This window comes from Apteryx mantelli, chromosome 4 (assembly GCF_036417845.1).
Source record: "Apteryx mantelli isolate bAptMan1 chromosome 4, bAptMan1.hap1, whole genome shotgun sequence".
Taxonomy (NCBI): Eukaryota; Metazoa; Chordata; class Aves; order Apterygiformes; family Apterygidae; genus Apteryx; species Apteryx mantelli.
In genome coordinates this window covers 20,290,630-20,302,088 of record NC_089981.1, presented here as the reverse complement: position 1 = coordinate 20,302,088, position 11,459 = coordinate 20,290,630, and the positions used below count along the sequence as shown (strand labels likewise).

Genomic DNA, 11,459 nt, shown 5'->3' with positions numbered 1-11,459 from the left:
CGCTCCCCGCCCCGCTGCAGCCCCGCCCCGAGGAGCCCGCTCCTCCCTCCGCCCGACCCGCCCGCCCGGGGCACCGACCCGCACCCCGGGGCCGGGGCCGGGGCCGGGGCCGGGGCCGCTGCGCGCGCGCGCACGCGCCCCCCCGCCGCCCCCCCCCCCACGGGCCGTGCCCGCGCTCACCCGCCGCCGCCGCCGCCGCCGCCCCGCTGCATATTCATGAGCGCGCGCGCCCGCCCCCCCGCTGCATATGCACTGGAGGCCCCGCCCCTTCGTGACGCCACCCGCCCCGCCTCGCCATAGAGCGCGGCGGGCTAGAGCGGCCGCGGCGCCGCGTGGCCGCAGCAGCCACGTGCCCCACCTCTCGCCCGCGTGTGCCGCCGGGAGGAGGGCCCGGAGGGGCTCGGTGCCACTCCGCCCGGGGGGGGGTGGGGATGCCATAGAGAAGGGAACCAGAGGGGCCCCGTGCCCCTCCGCCTGGGGGGGGATGCCATAGAGAAGGGGGCTAGAGGGGCCCCGTGCCCCTCCGCCTGGGGGGGGGGGTGCCGTAGAGAAGGGGGCCAGAGGGGCCCCGTGCCGCCCCCGCAGCCTCACAGCTAGCACCATCGTGTAGGGGTAGAGCAGCCGCCTGTGCTCTAGAGAGGGGGGCGAGGAGAGCTGCTTAACCCCCCCCCCCCGCCCGGTTGGGCCTACACCCCATTGGGAGGGCGGGGCGCGGAGAGCAGGGCCGTGTAAGCCATAGAGAATGGAGCTGGAAGGGCTGCCTGCACCGCAGTCCAGCTGTGCATACCATAGAGAGTGCACCAGAGCGACCTCTGTGGCGGGGTTCTGGTGGTCTACCCCAGCCCAGACCCCGGGTGGGCTCCTACCTACACATGGGGACAGCTGTAACCCTCAGGAAACACTGTCCTGCATCCCCCCCACTCCGGGACAGCCGGTGCTCCTGTCTGCCCCACGGCCACCTTCCCCCTCTCCCTACAGCAACAATCCTGGGACAGCCCCGCAGCCAGCTGCGGCGCACAGCCGGCCTGCAACACCCCCCTCCCAACCCCGCGGCTCCCCGGGGCACAAGGGTAGCACGCAGGGCAGCGCAGCAGTGCCGGTAAATAAGCGTGAGGCGAGGGCCTCGCCCCGTCCCCACGGAGTGCATTCGCCCGCAGCGATTGAATTACAGCCAGGCTGGGAAGTGGCCGCAACAGGTCAAGCAGAGAGATGGTAATGGAGGGCCCCAGTGCTGGAGAAGGGGCGCTAATTGGATCAGCACTCATCCTGCCCCCGCCTCCACAGCGGAGCCGGCGGCCAGGAGGGGCTGGGGTGGCCACGCAAGCACTCAGCACTACCCCCGACCCTCTGTGGGGTGACGTGGGGCCCAGAGCAGCCAGCTGTAGCCCCCCCTCTGCATCAGGGAGCAGCACGGGCGGGAGCAGAGGAGCCCTGGGCCCCATACTTTCGGCTGAATTGCATCAGGATCGACCGTGGGGCCTCCATTAGGAGCCTGATGGCTCCTTAACGGAATTAGGGAGGCCGAAGGAGGGGCTCGGGGCTGCTAATGGACGGGCAGGGAGTGAGCTCAGCCTCTGGCCCCATTTCAAGGACGAAACGGAGCTCAACCCCTGCCGGCTGCAGCTGCGAGGAAGCACAACCAGGCCCCGGGGTCCCGCTGTGGGGGGAAGGAAGAAGGAGCCCACCCTGCTCCCTCTGCCTCCCTCACCTCCGCACCCACACTCACTCCCTCGGTGGGTTTTTTTTATTCAATCCGATTTGCCATGTGAACGGACCCAAAATACAAAAAAAACAAAAAAAAGAAGAAAAAAGGAGACTGAAACGAACCCGAGTATTTAAAAAAAATAAATTGATGAGAAACAGGGCTGAGGTGAGACTGAGGCCCCTCCTGGGCCTCCCTCCACGAGGTCTCGCTCCCCCAACCAGGCACTGAGGGGAGAGGGCTTGCCTACCCTGCTCTTGTGTCTCCCTGCCCTCAGCGGTACGGGCAGGAGGACGCAAAGTCGTGGCAAGGTGGGTTCAGAGCCGGCTGTAGCCCAAGACCCGGGCTCCTGACGCGGGCCGGCCCACCCCAGTCCTCTCGCTGACCTGGGAACCAGCCTGGAAACGGCAGGGATGGGGCTAATCCGAGCCGGATGCAGAATCTTCTGAGCTGGGGGGCAGGCTGGCAACTCCCTCTTCCTCCGAGTCCTGCGGCAAGAGAGGACGTTAGAACAGCGGTACCTCAGCAGCAACTGTTCACCTGGGACGGGGTGATGGCGGGGGCTTTGCTCCCCCTTGGGAATAGGCAGAGGTGTCAACAGCACCGAGCACGCACGTCCTCCACTATGGGACCTGTAGGGGCCGGCTGTGCATAGCATAAACACGGGCCAGAGGGGCTGTTCCCACAGGAATGAGATGAGCATACCATAGACAAGACGTACCAGAGGGACGTGCTCCCTATAAAGGTGGGATGGGTGTACCATTCCCAGAGATGAACCGAGCGTACCATAGAGAAGACGTGGCCGAGGACACCCACCCAAGCCTACCAACAGAAACGGAAGAGCCATACCTCCTTCTTGCTCTCTCCAGAGGAGCTCTCGTCACTGGAGACAAACTCTTTGCTCTTGAAGCTCTCACTCAAATTCTTGGCAGGGGATTTGGTGGAGGACAAAGACTTGGAGGCTGCACTTTTCTTCTCCACTTTCCCCTTCATCTGCTTCTCCTGCTTCTTCTTCTTCTTTTAGACCTCTCCCTGTGGCAGGAGGGTAGAAGGGAGAGGAGAAGCGTTACCTTACTGACAGCCCACAGCCAAGGATACTGTCCACACACACCCCAGCCCCAGGCACCACGATGGCTAAAGAACAGATTTCAGAGGCGCAAAGCCCTGCCACCGCCCCCTGCCAGCTCTCTCTGCTCAGCGCACTCACGTCTTGGAGCTCTCTGACTTGCTGCCCACACTGTACTCCTTCATGGCCTTCTCATAGTCCCTCCTGGCGTCTTCTGCCTTACGATCCCATTCCTGCAGCCAGAGCATAAGGTTGGCAGTGCCTTCTCCTGCATCCAGTCCTCCACCACCACCATCTGCACCACCAGAGACCAACACTGTCCCCACCCACAGCACACCAGCACTCCCACCACACATCTCACCGCCTCGGTCAAGACTGTGCCCACCCAGCAGTTCCCCAGCCCAAAGACATCATCTCCCCACTGCAAAGCTTCTTTCTAACCTCCTGTTTATGGAGTGCCAGGTTCCTGAGACCAATCGAGGGCCTCCCATGCTTCCCTCCTAATGTCCAGCCTCTCCCTCCTAGACCAAGATCAGCTCTCCCCACCAGCAGAGCAACCCAGATGCCCCCTGCAAATTCCTCCCCATCATGCACCCAACCTCTTTCTTCTCCTTGGACATGGCTTTCCAGAGCTCCCCAGCCTTCTTAGACAAGTCTGTGATGCTGATGCCAGGATGGTCTGACTTGATCTTCTCACGGTTGGCGTTCAGCCACAGCATGTAAGCTGACATCGGCCTCTTAGGAGCATTGGGGTCTTTCCCTTTCTTGCTCTGGGAAGTAGGGAAAGAACAAGCACGAAAACCTCGCGTAACACCATTCATTAAAGACTTCTGGGCTGCCCCAGGACAAGGGGCTAGGTCTCAGCTTGCCTCCTACATGCCACTAGTAATTCTGCTACACCATCGGGGGAGACGGGTCGTCAGGCCACACCTCCAACAACTGAAAGCACCCACTGGACAGGTTGCTGGAGACAAGGTCTCCAACAATCAAAAGGACTTGCTAGGTGCAGGCCATAAGCCCTTTGGAAGGACTCAACGCAGACTCATCTGCAGGATGAATAACAGTCTGCAGAAGGCAGAGGAGCCAGGCTCGGACAACTGACCCCCCCAGGGCAAAGCACAGGGAGGTGGTGGAACCAGAACAGACTGCACCAGAAGCAGGCTGAAGTGAAGCAGCTCAGTTGATGTGCTGGGACCTGGATCTCCCCTGGTCCCAACAGGGAACAGCAATCCATGCTCTACGGACACCAGGTACCGCTCTTCACTACCCCATCAGCAGCAATCTCTTACCTCCAACTGCTTCTTGCGGGGCTTGCGGTCTTTGACAATCTTGGCCTTCTTAGCTGGCTTCTTCTCATCCCGGTCACTGTCACCGTCACCACTGGAAGAGCTAGCCGAGGCATTGCTGTCAAATCTGTGTGCAGAAACTCGGCTTCAGGAACAGCTCAAGATCACGACCCGAACAAGATGAAGCACAAGGTGGGGGAGAAGTAGCAGTGATGGGCACACAGTAAGACTTGCCCCTGAACTTTCCCACCCTCCAGCAACCTGTGGTTCAGAGACTTTCCGAGCTGAAGCTTTTGTGTTCATGCTTAACAGCCCTTAGTGATTTTTCTTCCGTGAACACGGCTGGTCATTCTCTGAATTCCTGTAAACTTTGGGTGTTCACAGCTCCCCACAGCAAGGAGCTCCACAGATGAACTGCACCAAGATCCACCTCGGATCGAATCTGGCTCCCGCTAGCACCCATGATGCTCCTTAGCTCCTACAGGGTGACGCGATTCTCATCCACCCTCTCCCACCAGTCAGCATTATATGGACTTCTATCTCACTCTCCTCCTGCTGTTCTCTCTTTTCCAGCCTGAAGAGCCAAGGCCTTCTCAACCAGGCCTCATCCAGAAGCCATTCCAAACATCTTATCACTCCCCTTGCCCTTCTTAACTCTTGCGCATTTTATGATGCTGTTTAGGAGGCAGAGAACCCAGAACTGCACCCGCTTCTCAAGATTTTAGGACCAGGGATTTCTAGAGCAGCATTGGCTGTATCTAGTGCGTTCCCTAACGTTCACACAGCCCCACACCACTACTGTCCCCAACGCAACCCTCACAAACAGCATCTTCCAAAAGCCACCCTAAGACAGACTTCCTGCCCAGCCTCTACTCACTCTTCAGCCACGTCGTCATCTTCTTCTCCAGGATTAAATGACTCATCTGGAAGGAGAGATTGCAGGGGTCAGCTTACAGCAAGGCAAGGACAGACAGCCCAGCAAGAGGGGGATGGCAGTAACAGCCAGGGCAGGACTTCAGAGAGGGGGAAGAAGCCCCGAGCACCAAAGACAGGCTCCCAGGCAGTCCCTCATGCACACCCAGCCTCAGTCCTCACCAGTCTCCTCCCCAGACCCGTCGCTGCTGTCATTGGCGTTCTCTTCCCGGATCTTGCCCTCCTCCTTCATCCTCTCCAAGTAGGCATCGTGCTGGTCCTCATCTGAGTCAGCATATTCGTCATAGCTCTGCTTCATGCCCTGCGGGAGAGACGGAGTGAGAGCTGCGCTCTGTTCTCCCCTCACCTGCACGCACACCACCTCTGGAAACTACAACTCCTGGCATGCTCCTGGGCGCGCACAGTCCCTGGGCAGGCCCCCACACGCGTGCATGGGCCAGGTTGGGAGGGGAGGAGGGGACACCCACCGTGTCCCCTCCTTCTCCCCACCGAGAATCAAGGGAGGGGGGCAAAAAAGGCACCCCTGAGGTGTTAACTATGTTAGGGAGGGGGCCCTCTCACAAATCATGCTGGAGTTACTGGGATTAGTCATGGATCACCACGGCCATGCAGAGGAAACCTGCACCAGGAGGAGGAAGAGAAGGAGAAAGAGGAAGGGATATCGCACGGACCTTTTTCCTCTATAAGGGCAAGGAGAGAAAAGAGAGGTGAAAAAAAAAAAAGAAAAAAGGAAAAAGCAGCAAAATTTTGGATGGGAGAAAGCCCCCAGCCCTCTCCCACCCCAGCCTGCGGGCCGGCAGTTCCAGCAGGGCACAGGGAACCGGCCCTCCTCAGCGGGTACCTCCTTGAGGCCTCGGTTCTTGATGTTCAGCTTCTTGGCATTGACGAAGTCAAAGAGCTTCCCATACTCCTCCCTGCAGGAGAGATGGGCCAGTCAGGGACAGGTGGGAATCGGGGTGCCAGCACCCATGTCTGCAGTGTGCGCGCCTGAAACAGAGACCGCCTCTCTACGCTGGTGAGGGTATAACGTGTGTGATCAACGAGGAGGACACGCGCAGGAGGACTGCCTCACAGTGCGAAGAGCAGCCTGGCGGGTACAGCGACACCCTGCCACGCACCCCGTGCCCACCTCTCTATGCTGCTGAAGGTGTACTGCGTGCCCTGCTTGGTCTCGATCTCAAAGTCGAAGGAGCGGGTGGTGGTGGTCCCACGGGCAAAGTTGACGAAGGAGATCTCATCGAAGCGGATGTGAACGGGTGGCTTGTGCACGTAGATGAAGCCACGCTCCAGCGGGTAGAGAAGCCCCGAGCTGGCCTTGTAGGAGCAGGTGATGCACTGCGCCCCAGAGTGTCTGCGAGGGCAAATACGGCCGCGTTATGCCAGCGGGGAGCCAACGCCCTCCCTGCGCCTCAACACCCCCCAGAGTGAGACAGAGGATCCCAGCAGCCCAGACAGGTCCACCAGCTGCTCCCCCGGTGTGAACCACAAATCTTGCAAAGCCCCTTCTCCCTGATCACAGAAACAGGAGAGAAAGAGAGGGGCCGCTCCTGCTGTCAGAGTCAGGGAGGGATCTCAAACAGCACTTGAGGTTACAAAAAATAGATATATAAAATAACAAGCATCTCCTATCCTAGAGAGGACAAGTCACACTTGGCATCTTTCCCCATCTCCATGCCCACTCCTCGAGGAGGAAGACCACCACCAACAGAGTCAGCAACACCTCCTTCCTCCCCGGTGACAGCAGCATGCCTCACCCCTGGAAGTTGCCGGGAACGGTGATCTTGCGATTCACCAGCGCCTTCATGACGCGGCTGACCATCTCGTAGAGGGAGCCGGACATGTTCTTGGTGAGCCGTCCCTCGAAGCGTTTCTCCACCTCCTCCCTGCACAGCCAGAAGAGAGAGCAATGGTGAGAACAGGGAGCTCAGACTCCAAGGAGTCCTGAGCAGGCAAACAGGGAGACCAACTCATGAGCCCCAGTGGCTAGATGCCCCTGACCAGGTCCAGCATGGGAGCGGGGGGATCGTTACCTCCCTCCCAGCTCCCCCAAGCCCCCAGATCCAGGTGGGGTCCAGGGGGGTTGCCTAGTGGTAGAAGAACTCACTCGTTCATGTTGAGGGTCAGTGAGATATCTTCATCCTTGGAGAAGAGCAGGATGAGGAAGTGGTAGCGGGTCTGGCCTTGCTTTATCGGGGGGTCCAGGCTGATCTGAAAGAGAAAAGGAGATGAGAAGCCGAGACCTCCCAAAACTGACACTCGTCACGCTTCTCTGGGGGAGGCAAGACCCCTCATCCCCTCCTCACCACGAAGAACATCTGCCGCTGGTCCTTGTGTGGGAGCAGGAAGAGGCGCAACACAGTAGTATAGGGGATCTTGTAGTCAAAGGTCTTGCCGTGGAGATGCAAGAAGGTGGGATAGATACGGATGTCGTATCGCCCACGAGGCGTCAGACACTGCAGTTCCCGGAAGATGCAGATAGCATCCCCAGTGGCCTGGATCACATCCGCCTTGGAGAGGACATTCTGAGCAAAGGCCTGCAAGGCAAAGGTGCTGAGGTCAGGCACCAGGTGAGGACACCCAGCTACCCCCTCTGCTCCGCACTCACCTCCACAGGGTCGACACCGTCCTCCTGGGTAGGGGGCACGTAGAAGCGAACCTCCATGAGCGAGACCTCGGCGTCATCGTTCTGGTGGAACTCCAGCGTCACCTCGTTCTTGCCTGTCGTGCACTGAGACACGTTGCTGAGGGGGATCTCAAACACCGGCTGCTCCCCAATGTCAAAGGAGAGAAGCTGTCCTGCAAGAGGTGGGGAGGAGAGATGCAGCCAGTCACAACAGGATCAAAACTACTACTCCGCAACGCAGTGATAAGAGCCTAAGGTCCACGCTGCTGGGCAGATCCAAGGTGGGTCTGATCCTGTCGACCCCCTCCAGCAGCAGCCTCAATTTTCTCCCAAACTCCAGTAATGCTTCCCCTCTTCATCTCCATACTTCCTGCCTAAATCTCCAGGCTTTCTCCTTCTAGCTATGGCCAGTCACAGGCCCAGGAGAAAGAGATTGAACACAGGCAAAAAGAAGGGAACTGTCTATGCCTGTTTTCCGCTGGTCTCAAACCACAGGGGAGCATTTATCAGCTCCCCAGGCTCCTTCAGGAACCAGCAGGCACTGCCAGACACTTAGACCTCCCACACAGCCCTTCATTTTGCACTGAGCGCCCTTTGTCTGTAGGGATCTTCCCCTGGGATTTGGGGCCTGCACCTATTTTCTACTTTCCTAAGATAACTTGCATCCGCACTCCACCCGAGGCCACCCCTTAGGAAGGGGGTAGCTCTAGATGCCCAGAAGAACATCTGAAGCCGTTAACAGCCAAGGGCTGCAGGAACAACGGTGCTGGTGGGACGGGAAACTGCCCCCAGCTACTGGATACCAACCTAGCTCCACCACCTAAGGATGGGAGGTCCTGTCTGCACCCAGCACAGATTCCCTTTCTGCAGCAATCCAGAGTCAGTGGGCTGCTCCTGCCTCACCACGACTCACCTCCGAACCTCACCGTCCCCCAGTTCCAACCCTTCACGCACAGGTCCTTCTCCGCCAGTTCCAGGCGGTAGTGGGCCTTGAAGAAATCCGAGAGCTTGTCAAACTCCTAGGGCAGGGTGAGAAGCAGAAGAAAGACAGTGAGCGTCCATCAGAAACTACCAGGTGCTCGTGGGCATTGCCCAGAGCGCGTAACCAGGACAGAGTCCCACGTGCAAAGGAAGGAGCAGGAAAAACAGGCGTCGGAGTTGCTCTTAAGGGGAAGGAGATTGGCACCGCAAAGCTCACGGGCAGCAGAGCTAGATACAGGACAAGCGAAGCGGCTGCGGCACAAGCCCACAAGAGAATGGATGGTTTTAGGAAAAAAAACAACAACAGTGAACTCCATATTTTGAAGGGCTTGTGCAGCTCACGTGTGGGCACACGCACAGCAGGCCTTGGCCATCAGTCAGGGACAAGGAGGAGTCAGAGACAACGGGGCTTGGGGGCTCACCGATTCCCGGAAACCATCATATTTGTAGACGTGGCCATTCTTGGTGAGCAGCTTGAGGCCGTGGCCGAGTGCCACGCGTCGCCACACGCCCTCTGCCAGCTCCGACGCCTGGATGTTGTCCACCTTCCCCGTCTTGCTGTTCTTGAAGATCACGCCCTGGCGGCTGAGCCGCAGCCGACCATCGTTCTGACGGGAGAGGCGGGCGTGAGGCAGCTCGCCCCGCGCTCGCACCCGCAGAGAGGGGGAACAGCTCAAGGGAGACACAGCCATCAGGCCCTGGAGCAGGGAACTGCCTCCCTGCAACAGGCAGCTGCACAACCGCTCCAGGTGAAACAAGGGGATTCCCTTCAACATCCCCCCCAGCTTTAGTCCTCCGCCTGCTCCTTGCCACTCTAATACGGGATCCAAACAACGACAAGACAGTTGTCCTCACCAGCATCCCCTGTACCACCCCACAGTATCATAACTCTGGCAACAGTCTCCCAAAAACCATGGGATTAAGGATGAGCCACAGTTCCTCAACAACACAGGCCCACACTGCCCCTTCCCCAGCACTAAAACAAGTTAATGTACAACGTGCAACCCTCTCGCAGTAGCTACAGCGTGAATGGGGGCGCATTTACCGCTGGCACCCCTGTTCCTGGAAGCGTTCCCAACCACAACCTTGCTAGCTCCGCAACAGGCAGGCACTAAAAGCCCCTGTTGATGCTCCAAAACCCCTTCAGCCCTGGAAACGAGGTGCCTCCGCTCTTGTTTCCGGCCGGGATCAGCCAAGATCTCTACCAGGACCGGGCAGAAGAGACGTGGGGGCCCACGCCCCAGCGCACAGCAAAGCGCCTGAAGCACTTGAAGCGTTACCCTCACGAGGCCGCGTCTCGCGCTGACGCGTCGCCTGCTCGTCTCCGGCCCGAGAGCGAGGCGGCGAGCGACGCGAGGCTTTGACGAGCGCGCGGGCCAGTGAGACGCTGCCGCCACCCGCCGCAGCCCTGGGCTCTCACCATGGATCCCTTGACCTCCTGGTATATCTCGTTGAACTCCAGCGTGTCGGCCATGGCGGCTTCGGGGCCGGGAGAGCTGCGGCAGGAGAGGAAGGACGCCGAGGAGAAGGGAGTCTTTCAGTTCCCTCCTCGGCCCGGCATGCCCCGCTCGGGTGGCAGGTGACGGCAACGTCGGAACGGCGAAGCGCTGGGGGAGGAGAAGAGGGTGAGCGGAGCACGGCGAGGAATCACGCTGTGTTCGACCCCCCCGGGCGCCCCACAGTCCCCCCCCCCACCGCCTCTATCCCCCTGCCCCGCGCCCCCAAACACCCCAGAGGCGCGACCCCGCCCCCAGGTGCCCCCCAAAGCCCCCTGCTCCTCCTCAGGGCTGTCACTCAGGTCCCCTGCACCCTCCCCCGGGCCCCCCAACCCCCAGGGCCCGGCCCCCCCCCCCCGCCACGCTCCCCGGTGCCCCCCAAGCCCCAGGCCTGCCCCTCCGCGGCCCCCCACCCCCAGGCCTGCTTCCCGGCCCCCCACCCCCCGCACCCCCCCGAGGCCCCCCCGACCCCCGGCCCCCCGGCCCGGTGCCCCCCTCCCCCCCCCCCCCCCCCGCGCACCGCGGCCACTCTTCCCGCCTGCGCAACACGAACCTCGCGCGGAGCCTCCCCCCCCGCGGCCGCCGCCACCGCCGCCGGAACCCGCCCCCACTTCCGCCATAGAGAGGCGCCGCGGCGCGGCCGCTCTAGGCGCCACCGTGGGGCGGGGGAGGACCCCGCGCCGCCCGCGCGGGGCGGGACCATGGAGAGCCTGGAGGACTGCGGCTAGAGAGGACGTGGCGCCCTGCGCCTTTTCCCCCCCGCCATAGAGATGTTGGGGAGGCGGGGGCTAGAATAGCCGCTCCCCGAGGCCTCACCTGTGGCGCTCTCTCACCTGCCACCATAGAGAGCGGGCGGACTCCGGCTGGCGGGGGCGCCACTCCCCGGCGGGCGGGCAGCCCCGCCCCCATTGGCCGCCGGCGGCGGGGGGGGGGGGGAGCCCCGTGACGTCACCGCGGCGGCCGTGGGGTGACGGTGACGTGGACACGGGGCGCCACCCCCGAAACGGGGCACCCCCAAAACGGGGCACCCCCCCAGGAGCACCCCCAAAAACGAGCACCTCCAAAACGAGGCACCCCCAAAACAGGCAGCCCCCCCAGGGGCACCCCCAAAACGGGGCACCCCCAAAAACGAGCACCCCCAAAATGCAGCACCTCCAAAACGGGTCGCCCCTCACGATACCCCCCCCCCGGACCTGGGGCAGCCCCAAAACAGGCCCCCGAAAACGGGCCCACCCCCAAAGCAGGGCACCCCCCCCCACAGGCACCCCCCCCAAAACAGGGCACCCCCCCAAAACGGGGCACCCCCAAACACGAGGCTCCCCCACGTGTGTGGGGAGGGGGGCTGAACCGCCCTGTCCGCGCACCCCGAACA

General features: G+C 61.2%; 1 protein-coding gene across 2 annotated transcripts; it reads right to left on the bottom strand.

The window, feature by feature from the left end:
• Nucleotides 1-2,885: 2,885 nt before the first annotated feature.
• SSRP1 (structure specific recognition protein 1) lies at nt 2,886-10,942 on the bottom strand. 2 transcript variants are annotated; one of them, XM_067295902.1, is made up of 15 exons: nt 10,921-10,942; nt 10,012-10,198; nt 9,014-9,199; nt 8,524-8,629; nt 7,593-7,783; nt 7,291-7,521; nt 7,092-7,195; nt 6,742-6,870; nt 6,117-6,338; nt 5,829-5,901; nt 5,150-5,288; nt 4,932-4,977; nt 4,058-4,181; nt 3,368-3,538; nt 2,886-3,001 (listed from the first exon to the last, which is right to left on the bottom strand). In XM_067295902.1, exons 2-15 carry the CDS (start codon nt 10,063-10,065, stop codon nt 2,906-2,908), a joined length of 1,872 nt encoding a protein of 623 aa, XP_067152003.1. In that variant the 5' UTR covers nt 10,066-10,198; nt 10,921-10,942; the 3' UTR covers nt 2,886-2,905. The 2 variants fall into 2 exon arrangements, with proteins under 2 accessions (XP_067152003.1, XP_067152002.1); XM_067295901.1 differs by lacking the exon at nt 10,921-10,942 and adding an exon at nt 10,641-10,693.
• Between the last annotated feature and the right edge of the window lie 517 nt (nt 10,943-11,459).